Consider the following 27,555-nt stretch of genomic DNA (forward strand, 5'->3'; position numbering starts at 1 on the left):
GGACATGAATTTGAGTAAGCTCCCAGAGATGGTGAAGGACAGGGAAGCCTGGCATGCTGCAGCCCATAGGGTCGCAAAGAGTCAGACACAACTGAGCAACAAGAATAAATTAGAAATATAAAACAGCCATTGGACTGAATGTGTCAGGCAAGTGTATGCTCCTCAGTTCTTTTTTCTTTTTCTTTTTTTTTTTCTCCTCGGTTCTGTAACATCACAACAAAGATTTGGAGCGACGGACATTAAAGCCCTCGGCGCGGCACAGCTCTCGGGTCTTGGACAAACCATGTTATAGCTCTTAGACAAATCAGTGTTACAGCTCTATTTTATTTAGAAGGTAGCAGGAGAATCCATCTTCGAAGCGTGGGGGCATGCCAACCCAAAGACAGGAAGAGAGTGGAGGAGTGTGCCAGCGTGCAGGGGAGAGAGAGGGAGAGAGACACAGAGGTAGAGAGAGAGGAAAGAGAGAGAGAGAGAAAGAGCAAACGCACATGGGGGCGAGAGAGAAAGCGCGCTTTGGCTCCTCTTATATGTTTTTTCCTCCCCCTGGGCCTGCCCTAGGCAAATTGGGCTTAGCCAGGAGTGCTGTTTGTTCTACCTGAGGTCCTCACTCCAGTCCTCTGACCTCCCTTTGACCTTAATTTGTTCTATTTTCGCAGGCTTTTCCCTCCCTTGTCTTTTAGCCACACCCATTTTGGACTCCTGTTTCCTATTCTAACCACCTAACATTCCCCCCTTAAGAGACGGGAGGCCCAATTCTTTGGGAATAGAGGTGTTGAGGTCTCTCTGGCTACTTCCTGCTGAACTGGGACAGCGAAGGGTATTAGGCCTCCCCCTCTTGCTAGTCTCAGGCCTCAGAGTCCTCATAGCGGTGTCCATCTAAGGGTGAGTGATATTTTCCACAGTCGGCTGTAGTTTTGTATCTTTGTTGAACTGGCATCACATGTTGTAGCTTGTTGACCTGGTGGCAAAGGCTTAGCTTCTATGGTCTCAAAATTGGAGACTACTGCATACCCGGCTCTTCTTTTTCCATCTAAGACAAAGCTGCTTCTATCAGTGTACCAGATTTCCTCAGGATTGGTCAGACGATCTTCCAACAATCTCTCTCGGGGTTTTCTCCAGTGGTCCAAGGTTTCTCCCACATCCAGTTGCACCCTTGGCTCCAGCCCCATGATGATTATCTGTGACAGGCGGGCTGGCTGGAGCAGGCCACTTCAGTCCTGTTGAACCATCGTGTGGGAAGGCTTGGCGCCTGACCTTGAGGCTCTTGGGTCCTGAGGGCACAGTGCCACCCAGTGTCCCAGTTGATGGCATTTGTAGCAAGCCATGTTTTAGGAGACTTATCACAGTTTGGACACTCTTTGGCCCAATGCCCCGCCTGTCTACAGATTAGGCATTTGCCTTGTGCCTTGTCCTTCAAGGACTTGGGGTTTGCCACAGGGCTTCCCTGAAGGGTGGCCAGCATCTGGGCATGCCTTGCCTCTTTCCTTCTCTCCCTCTCCTGGGCCTTGGCCTCCGTCTCCTGTTCTCTGTTATAAAAAGTATTGGTGGCTGTCTGGATCATCTCACCCAAAGAGGCAGCAGGGTCCTGCTGCTGTAGCTGTTACAACTTAATTCTGATATCTGACGCACACTGGGACAGGAAAATCACCTGTCCCTCATAAGAGTCTAAGTCCAGATTGGTAGACTTTTGGAGGGCCTCTTTTAGCCTTTCCAGAAAGGCAATGGGGTTCTCGTTGGGCCCCTGAGTTACTGCTGAGACTGGGCACAGTCCCACAAGTAATAGGCTTCCTTCTATTTCCATGGGTAGACTTCCTTAGGGGTGAAGTCTTTCTGAAGCTTATCCTACCCAGTACTGTTGCAACCTGAGAGCCAGGCATCCCCAGGTCAGGGTGCAGATCTCCAGGCAGGCTGAGGCATGACAGCCTCCTAGAGATTGAATTCCCGGGCAGGTCGAGGCGTGACAGCCATCCCGAGAATTGGGTCCCTGGGCAGGTCGAGGCATGACAATCTCCTGGGACCCCTGGGACTGGCGGATCCCCGAGCAGGTTGAGGCGTGACAACCTTTTGAGGACAAGATCCCTAGGCAGGTCAAGGCAGGTTGACCTCCTGGGACCCCCGGACTGGAGTTGGGGATCCCCAAGATCTCCAGTGTGACCAGTGATGGGTAGGATTATGGGGTTGGATATTATACAGTATTTCCCTCCCAAGGCCAGTTATTTTCTGGTTGTCCCTCCAGAAGATTGTAGAGGCAACACTGTGGGCCCGGATGGGGCTGAGGAAAGGAGCATGAAACAGGAGGGAAGGAGGCAGAGCACAACCTTTGAAAAGCAATAGGGTACATCTTTATGATTTGACAAGTACAACATAACAATGTCATAATTTATTTCACTATTTACTTAAAGACACTAACACACACATCTTATTGCTTCTATACACATTGTTTCTAGAAATAAACATAAGATTCTAGGAACATTAATGAGCTGGGGACTGCATAGGAGAGGAACAGTTTATTATTTATCCCACACTTTTATTTCTGAACTATATACATTATGTATCCCTTCCCCTCAAAATGTTCAAGTTTATAAATGAGGGGCCAAATCACTTTTCCTTAATCCTGACAACAAATTCACTGCTTTTGGATCCCAGGTTAGTCCAAGCATTAATCCAAATTGGGTACTATGCCCAATCTCAGTAATTCGTAAATTCACTATGGCAAACTATTCCCGTCAACGTCCACCTACTGAAACCAAGCATGGCTCAGTTTCCCTGAGGTTCCCTGAATCCTAAAGGACACATCCACATAGTAGCTAATCAGGGAAGGGAGGAAATGCACAATCAGAAGAGGAGCAGTCAAGAAACAATAGTGCAACCCTGGATCCAGATTCCACCTCAAGGAATACACAGAATAATATTTTTGAGTATTTTTTAGTTCTTTTGTAGGAACCAAGGCCCCCCCACACCCATATGGAGGATGGCAATTTTGGGCGGAGTGCAAGATTCTTGGAGCACTGCTGTGGTACCTCACCATCAACCACTTGGAAGAAAACCACTGCATGCCCTGCAGCCCTCACTCCAAATTTTGCTGTAAAACTCCCCACAATCCACTGGGAAGTTAAGGGTTTTTGAGCATGAGCCACGCTCGTTATCCTTTCTTGGCCCTACAATAAACCTTTCACTGCTCCAAACTGGAACCTTTATCTGACCCCACTATTTGGGGTACACAAACTTTGTTTGGTAACACTACTAACTGTAGTTTTACAGTCTTTGGAACACTTTTGTTTGTTTGTTTTTGTTTGTCTTTTGGCCACACCACATGACAGATCTGAGTTTTCTGATCAGGGATCAAACTTACACCTTCTGTAGGAAAAGCACAGAGTCCTAACCACTGGACCACCAGGGAAGTCCCCATATTTTATTTCTAAAAAGATTCTTCATATAGCTAACTGTTCTCTGTTCATTTATTAATTTCTGATATGTATGACCAACTAGAGAAAAAGTCTACCTTCAAAAATTGACTACTCAAGGTAAGTGAAGCAACGTGAAGTTGCTCAGTCTCTTCGCGACCCCATGGTGTGTAGTCCACCAGGCTCTTCCGTTCGTGGGATTCTCCAGGCAAGAATACTGGAGTGGGTTGCCATTTCCTTCTCCAGGGGATCTTCCCAACCCAGGGATCGAAACCAGGTCTCCCGCACTGCAGGCAGATGCAGGCAGACGCTTTAACCTCTGAGCCACCATGGAAGTCCAACTCAAGGTAAAGCAAGAACCAAAAAGATTTTCAGATTAAACCTCTTGGAATGGATGAAAACATTTTTTTTTAATGTTGAATAACTTAGAATCACAAAAACATTTTCAAAACAATTTCATAACTACTTTCACAGAGACAAACGAGGATATAAACTCCAATATTGCAAAGTATTTTTACTTGGAGTCTCACAATAATAATGAACTAATGACAGGCAAAGCCCAGGGGCGATCTCCTTTTTTCTCAGATGCCTTTAAAACAATAGCAAGACCATTAGAAACAAAAGAACCTAAAATCAGTACAATGAGAAGGTCATCAGCACATGAAAGATGTCAAAAAATTCTTGAAGACAGACAGGTAAGACAGACTGAGCACAGCAAACCAAAGCCCAGGATGAGCATTTTATTTAATAGGAAAACACTAGAGATATTTTCACTAAGATTATAATAAGGCACAAATGCCCACTTAACATTATTACTGTTAAACACAGCATTGATAATTTTACTTAATACACTCAGACAACAAACAACAATTGAGACAAGGTTCAAAACATGCACAGTGACCTGATGCTAGGGGAAATGAAACTGATCTACCCAGCAGAGCCCTTGAAGAAATTCTAGTCTTATCTAAGAACATATTACCCAAAACACACCCAATCTCATCTGATCTCAGAAGCTAAACAGGGCTGAACCTAGTTAGTACTTGGACTGGACAGTAGGACAAAGCAGGACTCTGCAGAGCTCCTGGGCACGGAAGCCTCCGAGTCCCCTGTTGCTTGTTTGTAGGAACAGACTGCAGCCTCCTTGACCTTCCCTGAGTTCCAAAGGGCAGATTCAAACAGTTGCTAATCAGTGAAGGAAGGGTATATACAGACAAGGGAGGCACAGACAAGAAACAACAGCACAGTCTTGGGGCAGGGTCCTGGTTCCACCTCAAATGATATTTGTAACAAATCACTTTTGAGCTCTTTACAGAACTAAAACCCCCAAAATGGAAAATGCCCGCATTCTTCATTCCAGAGTAGACCATCTGTCTGCTAAGTTGCTTCAGTCACATGCAGCTCTTTGCGACCCTGGCCCTCCTCCAGGGGATCTTTCCAACCCAGGGATAGAAACTGTGTCTCCTGCACAGGCAGGCAGGTTCTTTACTACCTGGGAAGCCCCAGACCATCTGAGACCAGATTAAAGGAAATCAGAGCAGATCATCAAGAGACTACCTGAGACCACATTAAAGGAATGTAGGCTCTGCCCCAAACCAGTAATGCTGAAGAAGCTGAAGTTGAACGGTTCTATAAAGACCTACAAGACCTTTTAGAACTAACACCCAAAAAAGATGTCCTTTTCATTATAGGGGACTGGAATGCAAAAGTAGGAAGTCACCTGGAGTAACAGGCAAACTTGGCCTTGGAGTACGGAATGAAGCAGGGCAAAGGCTAATAGAGTTTTGCCAAAAGAACGCACTGGTCATAGCAAACACCCTCTTCCAACAACACAAGAGAAGACTCTACACATGGACATCACCAGATGGTCAACACCAAAATCAGATTGACTATATTCTTTGCAGGCAAAGATGGAGAAGCTCTATACAGTCAGCAAAAACAAGACCAGGAGCTGACTGTGGCTCAGATCATGAACTCCTTATTGCCAAATTCAGACTTAAACTGAAGAAAGTAGGGAAAACCACTAGGCCATTCAGATATGACCTGAATCAAATCCCTTATGACTATACAGTGGAAGTGAGAAATAGATTTAAGGGACGAGATCTGATAGACAGAGACCTGATGAACTATGGACGGAGGTTTGTGACATTGTACAGGAGACAGGGATCAAGACCATCCCCAAGGAAAAGAAATGCAAAAAGGCAAAATGGTTGTCTGAGGAGGCCTTACAAACAGCTGTGAAAAGAAGAGAAGCGAAAAGCAAAGGAGAAAAGGAAAGATATTCCCATTTGAATGCAGAGTTCCAAAGAATAGCCAAGAGAGATAAGAAAGCCTTCCTCAGCGATCAATGCAAAGAAATAGAGGAAAACAACAGAATGGGAAAGACTAGAGATCTCTTCAAGAAAATTAGAGATATCAAGGGAACATTTCAGGCAAAGATGGGTTCGATAAAGGACCGAAATGGTATGGACCTAACAGAAGCAGAGGATATTAAGAAGAGGTGGCAAGCATACACAGAAGAACAAAAAAGATCTTCACGACCAAGATAATCACAATGGTGTGATCACTGACCTAGAGCCAGACATCCTAGAATGTGAAGTCAAGTGGGCCTTAGAAAGCATCACTACGAACAAAGCTAGTGGATGTCATGGAATTCCAGTTGAGTTATTTCAAGTCCTGAAGGATGATGCTGTTAAAGTGCTCACTCAATATGCCAGCAAATTTGGAAAACTCAGCAGTGGCCACACGACTGGAAAAGGTCAGTTTTCATTCCAATCCCTAAGAAAGGCAATGCCAAAGAATGCACAAACTACCGCACAATTGCACTCATCTCACACACTAGTAAAGTAATGCTCAAAATTCTCCAAGCCAGGCTTCAGCAATACGTGAACCATGAACTTCCAGATGTTCAAGCTGGTTTTAGAAAAGGCAGAGGAACCAGAGATCAAATTGCCAGTGTCCGCTGGATCACTGAAAAAGCAAGAGAGTTCCAGAAAAAAATCTATTTCTGCTTTATTGACTACGCGAAAGCCTTTGACTGTGTGGATCACAATAAACTGTGGAAAATTCTGAAAGAGATGGGAATACCAGACCACCTGACCTGCCTCTTGAGAAACCTGTATGCAGGTCAGGAAGCAACAGTTACTACTGGACATGGAACAACAGACTGGTTCCAAATAAGAAAAGGAGTACATCAAGGCTGTATACTGTCACCCTGCTTATTTAACTTATATGCAGAGTACATCATGAGAAACGCTGGGCTGGAAGAAGCACAAGCTGGAATCAAGACTGCCGGGAGAAATATTAATAACCTCAGATATGCAGATGACACCACCCTTATGGCAGAAAGTGAAGATGAACTAAAAAAGCCTCTTGATCAAAGTGAAAGAGGAGAGTGAAAAAGTTGGCTTAAAGCTCCAAATTCAGAAAACTAAGATCATGGCATCTGGTCCCATCACTTCATGGGAAATAGATGGGGAGACAGTGGCTGACTTTATTTTGGGGGGCTCCAAAATCACTGCAGATGGTGACTGCAGCCACGAAATTAAAAGATGCTTACTCCTTGCAAGGAAAGTTATGACCAACCTAGATAGCATATTAAAAAGCAGAGACATTACTTTGCCAACAAAGTCCATCTGGTCAAGGCTATGGTTTTTCCAGTGCTCATGTATGGATGTGAGAGTTGGACTGTGAAGAAAGCTGAGCGCCGAAAAATTGATGCTTTTGAACTATGGTGTTGGAGAAGACTCTTGAGAGTCCCTTGGACTGCAAGGAGATCCAACCAGTCCATCCTAAAGGAGATCAGTCCTGGGTGTTCATTGGAAGGACTGATGCTGAAGCTGAAACTCCAGTACTTTGGCCGCCTCATGTGAAGAGTTGACTCATTGGAAAAGACCCTGATGCTGGGAGGGACTGGGGGCAGGAGGAGAAGGGGGTGACAGAGGATGAGATGGCTGGATGGTATCACCGACTCAATGGGCATGAGTTTGAGTAAACTCCGGGAGTTGGTGATGGACAGGGAGGCCTGGCGTGCTACGATTCATGGGGTCGCAAAGAGTCGGGCACCACTGAGTGACTGAACTGAACTAAACCTAGGCTCTGCTCCACACCCTAATCTTGTCAGCAATCCCATCCTTGAACTATTGCCATAAAACCCCTCATCAAATCCTTCCAGGATGGGACACAGTTTTCGAAGGCAGGAGTCCCCTGTGTCCCCACTTTACCTCGCCAAACAATAAGGCTATTCTTTTCTATCTTACCCAAAACTCTGTCTCCAACATTCAACTTGGCACCAGTACACAGAGGCCAAGTTTTCAGCATCAAGACTGCCAGGAAATACCGTGGGCTTTTACAAAAAAAAAGAGACCAGAAAGGAAAATTCCAGTCTTAAGAACAGAACCTGGAAAAGTCCATTATATATGCTAATAGAAAGAAGTCTACCAGGAGTCTGTCCATATAAATGTCGCTCCTGTTTAGCCTCACTATTCCCTTAGTTTTAAAAAAGTATAGACCGCTATGAATCACCTAATATTTGCAAAAAGATTACAGAACAAAAGATAAATACAAAAAACTTTTTTAAAACACCTGAAACTAGAGGAAACAGGGGTGACTTACACAACAAAGAGAAATTTGAAGATACAATCAGAATGCTTAAAAACATTTGTGAGGATAGTACATTCATAAAACAAAAATAGGATGTATTGAAAAGGAATATGCAGAAGACAAAAGGTTGAGAAATTTTAAAAATATGGTTCCAAAATTAAAACATTACCAGATAGAAGATAAAATTCAAAGATCTAGCTCAAAACCAAAAACAAATAAGCAAGTTTTTAAAAAAACAAAAACAGGAGACAATCAATCTGGGAGATCTAACACAAAAACAAAACAAAACAAAAAAAACTTAATAATTTGATTACAAACCAGGCAGAGGAGATGAATCTCAAAAGAAGACATAAAGATGGCCAACAGGCACATGCAAAGATATTCAACATCACTAATTACTAGGCAAATATAAATCAAAACCACAATGAGATATCACCTCACACATGCTAGAGCTACAATTACTATTATCAAAAAGGCAAAAAATAACAAGTGTTGACAAGAATGTGGAGAAAAGGGAACCCTCATACACTGTTCATGGGAACTTGTGCAGCCGCTCTGGAAAATATTAACTGTTAACTGTTAATTGCTCAGTCACATTCGACTCTTTGCAACCCTATGGGCTGACTATAGCCCGCCAGGCTACTCTGTCCATGAAATTTCAGGCAGAAATACTGGAGTGGGTAGCCATTCCCTTCTTCAGAGGATCTTCCAGACCCAGGGATCAAACCCAGATCTCCTGCATTGCAGGCAGATTCTTTACCATCTTGGGTTGGCCAAAAACTTCACTCATCCATAAGATGCTATGGAAAACCCTCAAAGAACTTTTTGGCCAACCCAATAGTATGTTGATTCCTCAAAGATTAACAATAGAATTATTATGTTATCAAGCTATTCCACTTCTGGGAATTCATCCACAGACTATAAAAACACTAATTTGAAAATGTGTGTATTCCCCACTCCTTGTTCACTGCAGGATTATCTATAATAGCCAAAAGATGGAAACACCTGAAGTGCTCATCACCAAATGAATGGATAAAAATGTACGATATATATGCAATAGAATATTAATCAGCCATAAGAAAGAAAGATAGTGCTAAGTCATGTCCAACTCTTGAGACCCTATGGACTGTGGCCCTCCAGCCTCCTCTATCCATGGGATTCTCCAGGCAAGAATACTGGAGTGGGCTGCCATTTCCTTCTCCAGGGGATCTTCCTGACCCAGGAATAGAACCCAGGTCTCTAGCATTGCAGGCAGATTCTTTATCAACTGATCTACATGGGAAGCCCAATCAGCCATAAAAAAAGATGAAATCTTGCCATTTGCCATAACATGGATGGACTTTGAAGGTACTGTGAAAGTGAAATAAATTGGAGAAAGACATATACTCTAAGATTTCACTCATATGTGGAATCAAACAGATGAACAAAAAGCAAAATAAAGGAACAAACCAAACACAGAGATACAGAGTAAAGAAGAGTGGTTACCAGAGGGAAAGGGGCCTGGGGAGGCTGAAATGGGTAAAGGGCATCAGCTGTCTGGTAACAGAAACTAAACTCCAGTGGTGAGCACACTGCAGTGCTAGTGACGAAGAAATATAATGTTGTACACAGGAAACTTATATGTTAGGTGCCAGTGTTATCGCAAGAAAAAAACAGTAATAAAACAAAGCCTGTACTAAATTTTTTAAAAAAGGCCAAAACCACTGGCAAAGAGAAAGATATAAAATATTAGGGGAAAAAAGCTCAGCTACAAAGACAGTTGTCTTCCAATTAAAATCATCTACCTCACCATCAGGGATTCCCTCATAGCTCAATCGGTAAAGAACCTGCATGCATTGAAGGAGACCTGGGTTCGATTCCTGGGTTGGGAAGATCCCCTGGAGAAGGGAATGGCAACCCACTCCAGTATTCTTGCCTGGAGAATCCCATGGACAGAGGAGCCTGGCAGGCTCCATGGGGTTGCAATAGTCAGACACGACTTAGCGACCAAACCACCACCACCACCACCTCACCACCAAGGTCATCACTGAAACTGCAGAAAACAATGGGTAAGAGAATTTTAAGCTTTTAACAAAGGGAAATTTGGGTAATATGCAGGGTGTGGAGAACCTATGTGATATAAACTACTTTCAATGACAATAGATGTTTGAGGACAATGGGGTTAGTCATCTTTAATCCAAAATTCAATTCCAAGTAGTAATACCACATGTGTAGTAATAATCTATGTAGTAATGTACCACATGTGTAGTAATAATCTATGAATTTCATTCCACAATAGCATACGAAGTTTAAAGAAATATGTAAAACAGAGATTGAGTCTGATAAAGTTGATAGCCTCTGCTGTTGTTATACACTAAAATATAAAAGTTTTAGTTACACACTAAAACATAAAACTAAAATTAAGAGTCATAACTAAAAACCACAGAAGCCTTCCAACTAGTATATGAAGAAGGAACAGTATAATTAGAATATCACTACTCCATAAGAATTGTAATTAATGGAACTCCAGGTGTGTATGTGTGGCAGTCACTCAGTCATGTCTGAATCTTCACAATCCCATGGACTGACTGTAGCCTGATAGGTTCCTCTGTCCATGAAATTCTCCAGTAAAGAATACTGGATTGGGTGGCGGCCATTTCCTTCTCCAAAGGATCTTCCCAACTCAGGGATCAAATCTAGGTCTCCTGCATTGCAGGTGGATTCTTTACCCTTGAGCCACCAGGAAAGCCCACATTGCAATGGAGCTTTCATCAAATTATCAACTTGTGCTATATATGCAAGTCTGTTCTGGCTTTTCTATTCTACCACACTGGTTTATTTCACAATCCACTTACCCATACTACCCTACATTAATTACCGTAGCTATACAAGTGTCTTAATATCAAATGATATAAGCCTCTAACATTATTATTCTTAAAGACTGACTTTATCATGATTCTCAAACTTTTAGATCTCTTATGCTTCTAAAAATTATTGAGGACCTGAAAGAACTTCTGTCTTGTGGGTTATATCTATCAATATTTACCTTAGATAGATATTAAAATTTAAAATTTAACATCAACTAATTTAAAATAAAAATAAACATTACACATTAGCAAATATTTGCTATTAATAACTACTATATTTTCCCCTCCAAAATTAATGAAAACAGTGGTACTATTTTACAGTTTTACAAATTTCTTCAATGTCTGGCTTAACAGACAACTAAGTTTTCACATGAGTGACTAGTTTACTTCATTTTCAAAAAACATCCACCATATGGTCGTGTCTTAAAAAAAACATAGTTTATCTCTCAGTGGCTTTTTCAGGCAAACATGGTGTTCCATGATAAAGGTAGCTATTTAATAGTGCAGCTCATATTTCAAACAAGACCATGAGTTTTTTCTCAAGATAACCATCACGCTTGCGCATACAACCAAAGTGATTCATGCATACTTCTCATTTCAGTACATGGAAGGCTAAAAAGATGTGTGACCTCTTTTTGCTCCTTCCAGTTTTATGGAGGTATAATTGACATACAAGTTTAAGGGTAGAGCACAGTGATTTGACGGATACATCGTAAAACGGAGATGTGTAATCTCCTGAAATAGGGAGAGGTGGTGGGTTGCACAACATCATCAGTACCCTGAATGCCAATGAAATGTACCCTGTACACCATACAATAGTTAATATGTTGTGTGAATTTTTCTTCAATTTTTTTTTAAAAGGCATTTGAGATTTATTAAAATTGAAAAACTGTACTATTTTGCAAAGGACATTCTTAAGTGCAATTTGCCTCTTTTTCCCTTTACTTTTTAATTGCAAATACATACAATACAGTGGTAACTACAGTCCAGTTTGGTGACAATGACTTGATTCCAGCTGGCTTGGTGCCAGCAGTTGACCCACCATTGCTTTTGCACATGATTTTGTTTTGGCAAAATCAATACAGGGAAAAGGTAAGTAACACCTACTGTTGATATGAAAATAGTTTTGATCTCACAAGGCCCCTCCTGAATGTGTATGGGGGGATACCCAGAAGAATACAAACCATGCTCTGAAACATTCTTGGTCCTTTCCATTACCACAGATTTTGCACACACACACACACACACACACACACACACACACACACACACACACGGGACCCTGCTGAGTTTTTCTTTGGAATTACACTGAATCTTTGGATCAATTTGGGAAAAACAGACATATTGTTACACGTTTACTTTACTAAGTCTTTAATTTAATTCCTTTAGCAATACTCCATAGTTTCTATGTGGAATTTTTACACATCTCCCTTTTCTTTAAAGACATCCTTCTTATAATTTATTCCTAGGTGTTTGATACTGCTTGATGATATTGTAAATCATATCTTTTAAAACTTAGCATTTAACTGACCTCTATTCACACCATATACATAAAACAGACCTAAATATAAAAGGTGGACCAGTAAAACTTCAAGAAAACAGAAGAATATCTTCATGATCCTGAGAAATCTTTGCCCAGTCCAAGAGAGTAACATTTGGATTGGTTTCTGAATGAGCACAGTCTTTCTGAAGGACAAAGTATTCTTTTTTTTGTGGAGTGGGGGGGTGCAGGGCACACTCATAGCAGTGAAAGCAGCAAGTCCTAACCACTGGACAGCCAGGCAGTTGCCCGAAGTATTGTTACTCTCCTTCTGCTACTTCAGATGTATCAAACCTATCAGGCATGTCTGTTAATGTCTCAAGAATGGAATTTTTCCAGCCTTTATTTAACTGTCCTCCCCCTCTCCTCCTACTGTTCCATCATTCATTTTCCAACCATATTTCTCACATATTTAAAAACAAACCAACCTAGAAAGAGAAAGGATGACAATAGCAGCACTGAAGAATAAACACCACTTAACAAGGGAGGAAGCTGCACTTGGGGAGTGTAGCTCCTCTGCCATACCCAGTAAACTCCCAACAATGCACAGTCCAAACCCAAAGAATGCGCACAAGATAAGAAAAGAAAAACACATTGGAGATACACCAAAATGTCAGTGCTGCTGGGTGGACAGATTACAGGGGTTTGTGTCTGCACCTTTTTTCATGTTTTTTTTCCCCCCATTTCAACAGTAAATTATAATTCTTCCATTATCATAAAATAAACAATAAGTTTATTTTACAATTTTAATATGTAGTAATATTCAATTTTAATATGCACTATTTTTCAAGAAACAGCAAAATGGGCATATTCATAATGTACTGTGATGGGAATATGAATTGAAAGAATAATTCTTGAAGGAAACAGCATTTTGCAAAAAACATATTTGGAAAATGTACCCCTAAATTAGAAATAGGTCAGCTATCAAATGTAGCTAATATAACAGTAGCTAATGTTACCACTTTACTACTACTGGGGGAGGGGGGATAAAGAAGAGTTTAGTTTTTAGTAGATTCCTGCCTATTCTGTCTTCATTAAAACCAGCCAGGTTGTCAGGCAAGGCATGGAGTTAAAATGAACACAAAACTGGCATTTTCCCTATCTAATATACAAAATTTTAAATAATACTTCTTCCATTATATGCCTAAAATGTTCTCATTTCAAAGCAGGTAGAAATATAGAAAAGCATAAATATGAAAGTTGCTTGCATTTTCTGATAGTAAAATAATCCTGAAATCTACCAAATACCAAGTTCCTATTTATATTTATAATGCAGACTCAGAGTTAGGAATGAAAATTTCATTTATTTGCAACAAATATCTTTAAAATTCAATACACAAAACAATTCTTCAATGAACGTATCAGTATATATATTTCTACACCCTTTCCTAAGAGCCTCTGTTAGATAAAATCAAAAAGTAGAATTGCTAGGTCAAAGGATATTCACATATTAAAATTTTATTTCTCTGACTATAACAACACTTGAATATCTAAGAGTTATGTTTCCCTACCCTCATCAACACTGGGTGTTAAGACAAGAACTTCAGTATCCCACCCCCCAAATACCTCTTATTGGCTAGAAATTCTTCCATTTCCACCTTTCTCATGGTTGCTATATATGGCTTGTAAATTCATTTTGTTTGATGACGAATAATATGTACACAAAATAGACTTCCTATCCTTAGCCTAGCCCTCCATGTAAAAGCTCGATGTTGACTCTGAATATCTCACTTTCCCTCAAAGTCCTAAGCAACCTGTGATTCCATATATCAAATCTTTAATTTTCACGAACAGAGAAAGGCACACAACCTAAAATTTCATTTAAGGTTAGGAGTACTTGAGAGAAGATTATTCTGTTGATGACTTTTATTTCCTTAAAGGACAAAAATAAAATTAAATGAGAACTATGAAAACTTCAAAGTCTGACTGACTATTGGGTACTGTGTTCCACAGCAAGCAGGAGAAAGAAAAGAGATAATGAGCTTCTAGAATCTTACACTCCAAGATGATGTCTGACGTGAAGAACCTAGACAAATTACACATAAAACCCAAGATTTTTAACAGCTGCTAAACATACTTTTTTAACAGAATTAAGAAAGCTTATTTTGGAGGTGAGAATGCAGAAGCAACATAGCGTTGCTTGAACCAAGAAAAGTTCATTATAAACTGTGGCCACAGCCAGTCTTCTATGGGGCAATGATGGTGGGGGTGGTGATGACCATAATCACATTTTGGAATCCCAAGCTAAAAATTGTTTAAGAGGAAAAGAATGTAAGGTTTTCTCTGAAGCACCCTGTCATTAAGAGACAGCTTCAACACTATGTGCACCTGTATCTTTAAGACCTACTGTGTTCTCCTGTGCTTAGTCACTAAGTCGAGCCTGTGTCTGACTCTTTGGGACCCCATGGACCTCAGCCCCCAGGCTATTCTCCAAGCAAGAATTCTGGAGTGGGTTACCATGCCCTCCGCCAGGGGATCTTCCCAACCCAGTGATCAAACCCAGGTCTCCCTCCATAGCAGGCAGATTCTTTAACAACTGAGCCACCAGGGAAGCCCTTAAGACCTACTACTGACACTAAATTTAGGTTCTATAAGAGTTTCTCTGGATTTTGTCAAGGTTAAGCAATGAGGAAGGCAGGATCCTCACCAGTGATGCTCTGATCAAGGGCCAGGTCTAACAATACGGATATAATGGTTGCTCTGTCACTACTCACTGCTCATAACAAGACTTGGAGAAATCATCCAGTCCAAAAGCCTTTACGACAGGACACGCTGGGGCCAATAATCAACAGGTACCTAACAAAATGCTTTTAAGACACAATGAAGCATGACTTCAAAGGCTGTGATCCAGATCCCAGGGTTGGCAAGCAGGAAAGGATTGGCGCTAATTAAATATGACTGACTGGCTACACCAGAGGCAGGGAAGTGGTATTAATCACTACATGTACAATGCTGTAATTAGCTTTTAAAAAACCAAGCTTTGTGCTTTCAAGGTAAGGAAAAAGTGACATTGGACCAAATGTAAGACACATCCACAAACTTAGGCCCTCAATCAAGTAGCTAGTTCCCAGTCACTATTTATATCTCTAACACTGTATGATAGTATAGTTTATATGCTTAACTCAGTTTTTAATTCAGTTCTGACCATTCAACTTGAGTAAACAAAAAAAAATTATGTGAAAAAAGAAATAGGAAATTAAAGAGCCTATCTACCCAACAAGCTACTAAAATGTAGCTTTCTTTCTGTCTCTGATACACACATTACAAACTCATCGTGAAAATCAAATAAAATACATGTAAAGCAAATGGAATAACACTTATCATAAAGGCTCAATAAATACTACAATTTTTAAAAGCTAAGTTCAATAAACATGGGCTGTATATAACTGAAACTGTACATAAACTGGAAAAAACACAGTATTTTACACACACACACATCACACACACTGTGATGGGTCTAGCTAGCATAAAAATAAATTTTACAGTGCTTTATATAACCCAAGCAGCATACAATCTATTATTAGTGACCTAAGGCACTATGCAGGAAGCATGCTGTCTCTCGCCTTTACTCCCCAAACAATGTTCCAAAGGAATTCTCATGTTCAACCCCACCTATCTCACAAACAAAAGGTGAATCGCTAACTCTACCCAGAACAGTCCTGGTCCTATTCATTCTCTTCCAATGAAATAAAAAGGAAGGCTCTTCCTGAAAAGCCGTCTCTTCCTGCCACTCTGGAAGTTCGTAGCATTTGGTTAATATTATAGATCACAAAAACTACAAAAGACCTCAGGAATGCCTCAGTCAGGTTTGCTCCCCTGTTCCATACAGCACAAGGAGATTCTGGGCACTTGATAATGTCTCTGAGAATAAAAAGCCAGTATTCATAAAATTACCCCTCTTTGCTGCCAAAGAACAATGGGACTTCAGTAATTTTCTCCTGTTACAGCACAACAGATAGGGCATGACATCAACATTAGCAAAATGTCAAGATCACTCCAAAGTGCACTTGTTCTACATCAACGTGAGGGATGGTTAGCACGGTGTCATGCTTTGGCAAGAGACTGCCCCTAATTTCATTCAGCTGTTTGAAAATGAGAGCCAAAGGTGAGAAAACCTCTCAACTCTGAGGACAAAAAAAAAATCTGAAAACAAATGCCCAAATGTCTATATCTCTTCCTCATAATTCAAAAGAATTGGCACAGGGTAAACTGAAGTTTACAAGCTGGGGACCTTGTGTTTTTTTTAATCGAGCAGTTAGTGAGCTCCCTAACTGAGAATATATTCAGAAAATGTGTTCAACATGACTGAATGATCATGTAGTCTATGTAATTTCCATGTTCAGCAAAGGCATGTCTTGATAATTCCATTGCAATATACTCTCTCAGTCCTTGTGAAAGATGAAGAATACTTCACTAGTTTTTCCATTCCAAGCAATCTGTTAAAGGAAACCAACATTTCTTATAAACAGATTCCAAGCTATCAGGAGGGTAAATTAAAAATATACTTGCGTGTTTTGGATACATTTTTAAAACCATTTGTCAGATTCTCATTCTGGCAAGAGTCTTATGACTGGCCACATAACTTCTTGAGCTTAAAATGAATCTTTATATTCTAGTTTCTTCCAATTAAATGATAAATGCATATGGCTCTTCAGCATTTATTAGTTACCTGTATCTTTAAGAAAATTACAAAATATGTGTTCATGTTTCATCTCTTTCAGCGAAAAGTAACTTACTTTCCTATTTTTTGAAATACCCCTATTTTTAGGTTAAATGACTGTTCCCACATTATCTGGCCTGATTATCTTTTCTAACAAAGGACCCTAAGTCACACAGAACATATTAATACTAACTCTCACCAATCTAGGCACAGTGCTCCCTAAAAAAAACTAAAAAAAAAGCAATTATATATGATGTTAACTATTGAGGAGGATCAAGCTATCTCTGAAAAGATTTGGAAAAAAGGGACTCTAGTATCTTTGTCATACATTTCCTGTCTTAGAGGAAGGATCTCTGCGTCCATTTCTGAAAAGAGAAGTACAAGATACACAAAGGTCGGGGGGATTGTGGAGTGTTATGAAGACCAACCCAGAGTTTCAGGAAGTCTGCAAACGTGTTTGAGCCCAAAGAAGACAGACTCAGATACAATATCGACATTCAGGATTAAAGAGGAAGGGACAATTTTTTAAAATAAATTGTTATTACATTTTATTTCCGTACATAAACAGCTTTTAAGACAATCATAACTAGTGAAGGGTTGAATAAAAGAACAAAGATTGTGAACAAAACAAAAATTGAAGGAACTTCTTTAACAAGAGGGGACAAAAACACTGCATCCCCCCACACCCACCACCCTAGACACAAGCTGCTCCCTGCCCACACCCATGCTCACCTGTTTCCTTTTACCTCAAAGATGCCCCCCAATCTCTCCAAGGCTGAGTAAATGCCAACTCCTTCGGAAGCTTTCCTGACACTGAGGGTCAGTAACTGCCTGTTTTTTTAGTTCAAACATTTTGTTATACCTCTAAGATGCACCTAGTGCAGACAGCACTTAAAAAGAGCTTAACCTATGCCTAAATCTTACCACCACCAGATGAAAAAGACCACCACCATTTTCCCCAAGCTACAAACCAGGGACTGAATTCACTTTTCATTCCATCAATGCACAGAGCAGATGCAAGTGAGTCAGCAGTAAAGAATAAAAAGTTTTCATCCCAGAGGCCCTCCAAAATAAATAAATAAATAAAAGGTACTGTATCCTACAAGGTCAAGAGACACTTGTCTGGGAAGCAGATCTGGGGTTCTAGTTCTTGGACCCTAGTAACTCTACTTTTTTCTAGGAATCTGGAGAAGACCAGCACTTCCCAAAATGGTGTCTGATGGACACGGTTCCGCAAGATGCTAATAGATAACTTAAACGACTGGAAAAGTCCGGATTAAAACAAAGCCAACATGGTTACTTGACTGCATAACATGTGCAGGGCTTTAAAATGCTAATATAAACTATAAATTTTCAAGATAAGACTACATAATGAAGCCCTAAGTGAACTGATTTGAGCAAGATTGTCGAGTTTGGAAAATGCTTCAAAAAGGTTGTTTTCATTTTGTTTCTTTCAACTGTCATAGTATTACTGAGAACATCAGACCAACTTCTAAAAAGTTCTTACCTGATATGTGTTGCGGGCAGAGATTCGTATTGGCGCGACAAAAAGAGTTCCCTATGTTTCAACTGATGTTTCTGTTTATCGGTCAAGTCAGCCTCGACTGTTGTTTCAGATTCTTCCTCAATTTCTTCTACACAAATAAAATTCAAAAAATGCATTATTACAAACTGTATTATCTATTTTGGTTATTAAGATAGACTGAATCAGGCTTTAATTCAATATTTTGTTCAAACTAATTGATTTTAAACTTACACATTTAGCTTGTAATATGAATTACAACCATAACATTTAGTTACCCAGACCCCAAAGGAAGAACTCCAATTTTAAGATGGCAGATGAAACAATGCATATATCTTATGTATCTCCTCTTCCCCCAAGAAATCACACCAAAATAGCAATGAAAATATACTAACATTTCAATGACAATAAAAAATGAAGCAACAATGGAAGATTTTCAACAACAACAGTTTTAGAAGATGGAAAAGAGATGTTAAAAAAAATAAACTACACACAGTCAAGAGGAGGAAGTGACAATCTATGTGTGTACAGAAAGGGATGCTGTGGAGAAGTGTGGCACAGAGCGTGTACTGACTCAGTTCTTGAAGCTACCAAGTATTGTAAGAAGGGAAAAGTGGGGTGAGATCAAAAAAGCAGGAGAAAAGCATCAAAAATCTATCTATAACACAATAATTGTATCCCAGAATACTCCATTTAAAAATAGTATAATCAGAAAACAAATAGTGTTAACACATTTCAAGTTTGATAACACAAATAAAACTAATAAAAGAATTAGAAGACAACACTAATGAAATCTCCCCAAAATTAAGACAACTGAAAACAAAAAGATTAAAAAATTAAAGAAGAATGCATGTGGTCCAACATCCAACTAATAAAAGTTCCAAAAAGAAACAATAAAGAAGACTCTAACGTCTTTTGTGTGTGTGTGTGGAGGGGGAGTGGTCTAGGGAGGGGAGAGTGGGGGTGAGGAAAGACTTATCAAAGAATGATTCAAGAAAATTTCCCCTTACTAAGTGTCCAGTAAGAATGAGTGTCCTGATGGAATTACCAGCATACTTAACTTTTTTTTTAAGTAATGGCATGAGAAGACTACCACCATTTACAGGAACAAAGTGTAAGCACACCAAAGAAACCAGAATCTGCGTTGGAATCACAGATGAACAGCAATACCGCATGCTAAGAAGACAGAGCAACGCCATCCAAGAGGAAACACGACATTCAACCTAGAACTAAACGGTAAACTATCAACCCTGAAAACAGAGTAAGGCCAAACTTGCACTCACTGAACCAAGTCCGCCTTTGAACAATGTGAGTTTGAACTTAACGGGTCCACTTATATCTAGACTTAAATACAGTATACTGGAAATTTTCTGGAGGTTTGCAACAATTGAAAATATTTACAGATGAACCCTGTAGCTTAGAAACATCAAGGAAGGACTTCCCTGGTGGCTCAGTAGTAAAGAATCTGCCTGCCAATGCAGGAGACACAGGTTCACTTGCTCCAAGAAAATCTCACATGCTACAGGGGAACTAAGCCTGAGTGTCACAGCTCCAGAGCCCACACTCTGCAACCAGGAAGCCCACATGCCCTAGAGCCTGAGATCCACAAGAGAAGCCACCGCAATGGGAAGCCCTTGCACCGCAACTACAGTGATCCCCACTTGCTGCAACTAGAAAAAGTCCTCTCATAGGAACAAAGAACTAGCCAAAAATAATTCATTAATTTTAAAAATTTTTTAAAAAATGTCAAGAAAATTAATAAAAGCGGTCATCAATTCATAAAACATGCAGATACTAGTCTAACCTTACCCAGGCATGAGGTGAGTGATATTTAATAAATACTAATACTACGTTAGTTTTCTTAGCATTTTACAACATTCCTTTCAAAGAATTACATTACCATTCATTTCACTACACAGGGGCTTCCCTGGTGGCTCAGACTATAAAGTATCTGCCTGCAATGCAGGAGAACCAGGTTGGATCCCTGGGTCGAGAAGATTCCCTGGAGAAGGAAACGGCTACCCACTCCAATATTCTTGCCATGGACAGAGGAGTCTAGTGGCTACAAAGAGTCAGATACGACTGAGTGACTAACACTTATGCCTCTCTCTTGTATTTGGAAAAACTATTCATAAGCATATTATCACAGGTAAGTGATTTTTTAAAAAAAAATGCAACGATGTTTCCAACAGTGTATTTGCCCTAAGTATGGGCTAGGTTACTGTGAAGCAACGACAATCACAGGAGACTACTATAAGGAATCATATTGCTGCTGCTTCATCATCAATGCATGGATTATAAAACCCATAAATAAATATGAATTTCTTTACAATTTTTTTCATTTCTGATGTCTAGTGTTAGTAATACACAAATCCGTTGGATCATAGAAAAAGCAAGAGAATTCCAGGGAAAACATCTACTTCTCTTCATTGATTATGCTAAAGTCTTTGACTGTGTGGATCACAATAAACTACGGAAAATTCCTAAAGAGATGGGAATACCAGACCACCTTACCTGTCTCCTACAAAACCCGTATGCAGGTCAAGAATCAACAGTTAGAACCGGACATAGAACAATGGACTGGTTTCAAATTGGGAAAGGAATACGTCAAGGCTATATATTGTCACCCTGCTTATTTAAGTTATATGCGGATTACATCATGAGAAATGTTGGGCTGAATGAAGCACAAGCTGGATCAAGATTACTGGGAGAAATATGAATAACCTCAGATATACAGATCACACCATCCTTATGGCAGAAAGCAAAGAGGAACTGAAGCACCTCTTGAGAAAGTGAAAGAGGAAACTGAAAAAGTTGGCTTAAAACTCAACATTCAAAAAACGAAGATCATGGCATCCAGTCTCATCACTTCATGGCAAACAGATGTGGAAATAATGGAAACAGTGACAGACTGTATTTTCTTGGGCTCCATAATCACTATGGATGGTGACATGAATTTGAGCCAACTCTGGGAGATGGTGATAGACAGGGAAGCCTGGCGTGCTGCAGTTTGGAACCAGTCTGTTAGTTCATGCCTGGTTCTGACTGTTGTTTCTTGACCTGCATACAGGTTTTGCAGGAGGCAGGTAAGATGGTCTGGTATTCCCATCTCTTTAAGAATTTTCCAGTTTGTTGGAGTCCACACCTGCAGAGGCTCACAGATGCTCTGCGGCCTTCCCTGGACCAGACCAGACTATGTGTCTATGGGAACAGCCAGAGTATTGAGAGCTCAGAGTCAAGGAAGGGCTGGCTGGCTTCTCTCACAGGAAGGAAAGCCCCAGGTGTGGCCTCAGAGGCTTTAATTTTTGGACACTGACTGGCAAAACACACACCAACAGCAACACATTTCTGCTCCTCACAAGCTTTTCTACAAATTTCTTACATAAGGATCGAGGACCGCAAGAAATGTTATCATGTGTGACCCTCTAGCTGTTGTTCTTTTAAATGGTATGAGGGCAATGACTAGACTAAGTATCAAATGTTTTCTACCCTCAAACATTTAAAACTCTGAATTGAAAATGAACTTGCAAAAATTAAAAACTGATTTAGAAAAAGATCCAAAAAAAAAAAAAGAAAAAGATCCACCAAGTTCAAAAACTGAATAACGTGATTTAAAATTCTTTGAATGTTCTTTATAATTAACTACTCAAATAGAAACGCAACACTAAAAGAGCCATTTACTTGCAAGTATAATAACATTTCACCAGTGGAGATCAATGAAGTTATCGCTGCACTGGCACTATTAGCACCAGCAAATATTACATACGAAATTATACTCTTTATCTAGTTAGGATTTGATAAATTGTTGTTCCATAAAACACAGCTAACTGTATTCTAATGTATACCCTTTAGGGCTAAAATAGCAGCAAGCTCTACAAATAATGGTAACAACAGCAAATCTTATTTTCTTGTGCAATCTCTTGATATTGGGTGAAAAGGAATAAAATTTCTTAAGTTCAACCTAACCAAACACAGAAATCACCAAAACATCTAAAACTAAAGCATCTAAAACTCATTTTCTCAAGTTGACTAGTTAAGTTTCATTTACATTTTTGTATAAATTTATACTGGCTTCTGAACAAGAATGACTCCCATCCCATTAACATTCTAAAAACACTAAGCCAACCATAACAGCAAAAACCGACATTTAGACAATTAAAAATTTAACAGATCGAATACGACTATCATGAAAAACCATGTCCATCGTAATACATTTATAGTTTTTTAAAACCATTTACCAAGCTTGACGGAACATCAAATTTGCTACCTTCTAAAAATTATTAAAGTAGAAGTCCCACTAAAATAGTACAGCAACGGAAGAGATTGACACCAGTTGGCAAGGCTTCAGTACAGTTTATTAAGCACTAAGGTACTAGGGCCATAAACTGGAGACAGATACAGAAAGAAACCACACCAAGGGATTGTGGAAGTTTTAACAAACAATACATATAAATATATATTTATAAAATAAGTATCACTGTACTTAACTGAGATCAACCCAGCAAGGGTCCTACAAATTTCAAAGCTTTAGACTGCAGGATGAGAAAGAATCCATGGCCCCAGAGCTCAGCAAGGCTAACTACACACACAGCCTGAAAAAGGCTAGGTAAGGCTAGCAAAAACAATGTCCAGGAAGCAGGTGTCAGAGAAGAAATCAAACTAGCTGAGTAATCTGAAGAAAGAGAGGATCCAGGTATGGGATACAGACCAATTTCCACAGCAGGTTAGTCATGGACTCAGGCAAAATTTTAGAGAGTGGGCAGGTGACACGTAACTGGGCCAGAACAGGCAACAGACAATTTAGGTATCTGAACAAAGAGGGACAGAACCTAGGCAAGGAAAAGTCATTATTGATTCTCAGGACTTTGCCTGAAAGGGCTTCCCCAATAGCTCAGTTGGTAAAGAATCCGCCTTCAAGGCAGGAGATCCCAGTTCAATTCCTGGGTTGGGATGATCCCCTGGAGAAGGGATAAGCTACCCACTCCAGTATTTTTGGGTTTCCCTTGTGGCTCAGCTGGTAAAGAATCCGCCCGCAACGCGGGGGACCTGGGTTCGATCCCTGGGTTGGGAAGATCCCCTGGAGAAGGGAAAGGCTACCTTCTCCAGTATTCTGCAGTATTCTAGCCTGGAGAGTTCCACAGACTGTATAGTCATGGGGTTGCAAAGAGTCAGACACGCCTGAGTGACTTTCACTTTCAGTTTGCCTGAACTGGGTATTTTTCAGAACTAATCAAAATTATAATTTCTACATGCTAGTTAGGATGGGGGGTATAGAGCGGGCAGGTAGAAGGAGAGTTTTCCACAGGTTATTCTCAAACAAACATCCTCAGGTCTCCATTTTAATGAACTATCAGCCCACAGTGATGATGTGAACTGGTACAGAACATACAGAAAAGCAGGTGGTTAAAATTTTGTCTAGAGATACATTTAAGAAATACTCAAGTGTTTGAAGGCATATTATTTGACTGAAAATAGCTCAGTATTGATGCAACTCAAGCCTGCCTGGTAAGAAAAAAAAAAAAAAAGAGGCAAGTTGAATAAAATTAGAAGGATTTTTATGATAGTTGAGCTTTCAGGGAACTGTCTGAATGAAGACAAAGAAAAGGTTTGGCAGGGACTTCCCTGGTAGCCCAGTGGCTAGGACTCCACACTCCCAACGTAGGGGACTTGGATTCAATCCCTGGTCAGGGAACTGGATCCCACATGCTGCAACTGAGAGCTTCTTCATATGCCCATAACTAAAAATCCCACATGCTGCAACTAAAGATGGAAGATCCCAGGCAGCCAAATAAATATATAAATATTAAAGAAAGAAAGAAAAGATTTGGCAATCTAGAGGCAAACGATCAATCAACAAACATCAATGATAGTTTCATCAATAGCACTGAACAATTCAGACTGAAACTAAGAATATTTCATTTACAACGGCATCAAAAAGAAAAAAAGAATACTCAGGAATATATTTAACAAAAGACAAAACTCATATACTAAAAATGACAAAACATTCTTACAAGAAATTTTAAAGAGACCTAAATAAATGGGAAAAACTATGTTCACATATTGGAGAATTTAATATGGTTAAGATGGCTGCTGCTGCTGCTAAGTCACTTCAGTCGTGTCCGACTCTGTGCGACCCCATAAACGGCAGCCCACCAGGCTCCCCCATCCCTGGGATTCTCCAGGAAAGAACACTGGAGTGGGTTGCCATTTCCTTCTCCAATGCATAGAAGTGAAAAGTGAAAGTGAAGTCGCTCAGCCGTGTCCGACTCTTGGCGACCTCATGGACTGCAGCCTACCAGGTTCCTCTGTCCATGGGATTTTCCAGGCAAGAGTACTAGAGTGGGGTGCCATTGCCTTCTCCGGGTTAAGATGGCAATACTCCCTAAATTGATTTACAGATTCAGTGCAACCCCTACCAAAATTCCAATAGCCTTTTTCACAAAAATTGGCCAACTAATTCTAAAATTCATACGGGCATGCATATGGACATAAGCAACCCTCAACAGCCATGAACAAATTTAGGAGGACTCACACTTTCAGATTTCAAAGCTTACTTCAAAGCTACAACCCCAGTGACTTCCCTAGTGGTCTGGTGGTTAAGACTCCATGCATCCCCTGACGGGGGCAAGCGTTTGATCCCTGGTTGTATGTGTGTGTGCGCTTAGTCACTCACTTGTGTCCGACTCTTTGCGACCCCACAGACTGCCAGGCTCCTCTGTCCATGGGGATTCTCCAGGCAAGAATACTGGAGTGGGTTGCCATGACCTCTTCCAGGGGATCTTCCCAACCCAGGGATCAAACCCAGGTTTCCCGCATGGCAGGTACATTTTTTATTGTCTAAGCTACCAGGGAAACCCTGTTGGGGAACTAAAACCCTGCATGCTGTGTGGCAAAAAAAAAAAAAAAAGAGGATAAAAGCTATGACAACCAGGACTATGTGGTACTGAGATAAGAACAGGCACAGATTAATTAGAATGATTTTGGACAAGAGTGCCAAGACAATCATCGGGGGAATGAAGGTGCGTGTGTGCTCAGTTGCTCAGCTGTGTCCAACTCTTTGTGACTCCACTGGACTCCAAAGAGTCGCGTCCAACTCTACACAAAGAGTCATGTCCAACTCACCAGCTCACCAGGTTCCTCTGTTCAGGGGATTTCCCAGGCAAGAATACTGGAGGAGTTGCCATTTCCTTCTCCAGGGAATCTTCCCAGGGAGTGAACCCATGTCTCCTGCATTGGCAGGCAGATTTTTTACCACTGAGCCACCTGGAAAGCCCAGGGGAATGAAGTCTTCTACGAATGGCGCTAACAACAACCAGACACCCATATATAATGAATAGAGCTGGACTCTCACACCATTAACTCAAAATGTATCAAAGACCTAAATGTAAGAGCTAAAAATTTTATAAAATGCTTAGAATGAAACACAAGTGTAAATCTTCATGACCTCAGACTAAACAAGTTTCCTCACTACAGCACCCCTAAATAAATCATAAGAAACCAGAGAAAAGACAGGTAAATTAAAATTAGTGTTAAAATTTTTGTGATTAAAAGGGTACTCTCAAGAAAGCAAAGAGACAACTCATGGAATGGGAGAAAATGTCTGCAAATCATGTAACTCATAAGGGTCTAGTACCCGGAATAAAGAACTCTTATAACAACAAAAAGACAACCCAATTAAATAATGGACAAAGAATCTGAACAGACATTTCTTCAAAAAGATATACAAAGAGCCAATTAGTACATGAAAAGATGTTTGAAGTCATTAGTCACAAGGGCAATGCAAATAAAAACCACCATGAGATTTTTCACATCGACTAGAATGACTATAATCAAAAAGATAATAAGCAAAAATGTAGAGAAACTGTAATCTTTGTACATCATCCGTGGGAATGTCAAATGGCACAGCTGCACTGTAAAACAGCTCAATGCTTCCTCAAATAGTTGAACAGAGTTACCACGTAACCAAGCCATTCCTTTCCTAGGTATATACCCAGAAGAACTGAAAACATGTTAACACAAAACTTGCATGTGAATGTTTACAGCAGCATTATTCCTAACTGCCAAAAAGTAGAAGCAACCCAAATGCCTGATGAATGGATAAATAAATGTAGGATATCCACACAATGGCATATTTATCACTCAGCCATAAAGAGGAAAGAAGTGCTGGTTCATGCTACAACATGAACTTTGAGACATTAAACTAAACGAAACATTACAAAAGAGAAAGACACAAAAGGTCACATGTTACATGACACCACTGATATGAAAAATCCAGAGCAGGCAAACAAAGAGACAGGAAGCAGACAGGTGGTTGACAGAGGATTAGTGCTGGAGGAACCAGAGCGGGGACTGCTAATGGGCACCAGGTTTCTTTCTGGAGTAATTAAAAAAAAAAAAAAAAATGCCCCAGAATTAAATAATAGTTACAGTTGCATAAATTTGTGAATATACTAAAAAACACTTTTTAGAGTGGTAAGTGGGGATTTCCCTGGTGGTCCAGACGCTAAGACTCCAGGCTCCCAATGCAGAGGGCCTGGGTTCGATTCCTGGTCAGGGAACTAGATCTGGCATGACACAACTAACCATTCACATACCACAACTAAAGATCCAGAGTGCTGCAACTAAGACCCAGTGCAGCCAAATAAATAAATAAATAAACATTTTTAAAAATTAAATAAATAAAAACAAAGTGGCAAGTTACATATGGTATATGAATAATATAAAAGAGAACAAGCTAAACTCGGAAAAAAGGGCGGAAGGGAAATGAAATGCAAAAAGAACAATAAATTTCAGTATAGTTATGTAATGAATTTCTACTCAGCAGTTAAAAATTAATGAGTGAATCCACACACCAACAAACTGCAAAAACTTTGATATTGAGCGAGAAGGCAATCTGTAGAGGGACACATATGTAAAATATCATTTTTTAAAAGGCACAAACAATGCTCTAGATAAATACGTACATATGTAAAAGTTATAAACAG

The 27,555-nt window shown here is 40.1% G+C and overlaps 1 protein-coding gene across 7 annotated transcripts in view; it reads right to left on the reverse strand.

Annotated features, from left to right (window-relative positions):
- Positions 1–27,555, reverse strand: part of MTA3 (metastasis associated 1 family member 3) — a 167,460-nt gene that overhangs the window by 101,298 nt on the left and 38,607 nt on the right. For all 7 annotated transcript variants that reach the window (XR_009694790.1, XM_061155520.1, XM_061155518.1 and 4 more), the window contains exon 4: positions 18,557–18,683. Coding sequence is in view for 6 of the 7 variants with exons in the window: in XM_061155520.1 (XP_061011503.1) it covers positions 18,557–18,683 (127 nt within the window). In the remaining variant the exon portion in view is untranslated. The remainder of the gene's footprint in view (positions 1–18,556; positions 18,684–27,555) is intronic.

Source organism: Dama dama, chromosome 11, assembly GCF_033118175.1.
Source record: "Dama dama isolate Ldn47 chromosome 11, ASM3311817v1, whole genome shotgun sequence".
Taxonomy (NCBI): Eukaryota; Metazoa; Chordata; class Mammalia; order Artiodactyla; family Cervidae; genus Dama; species Dama dama.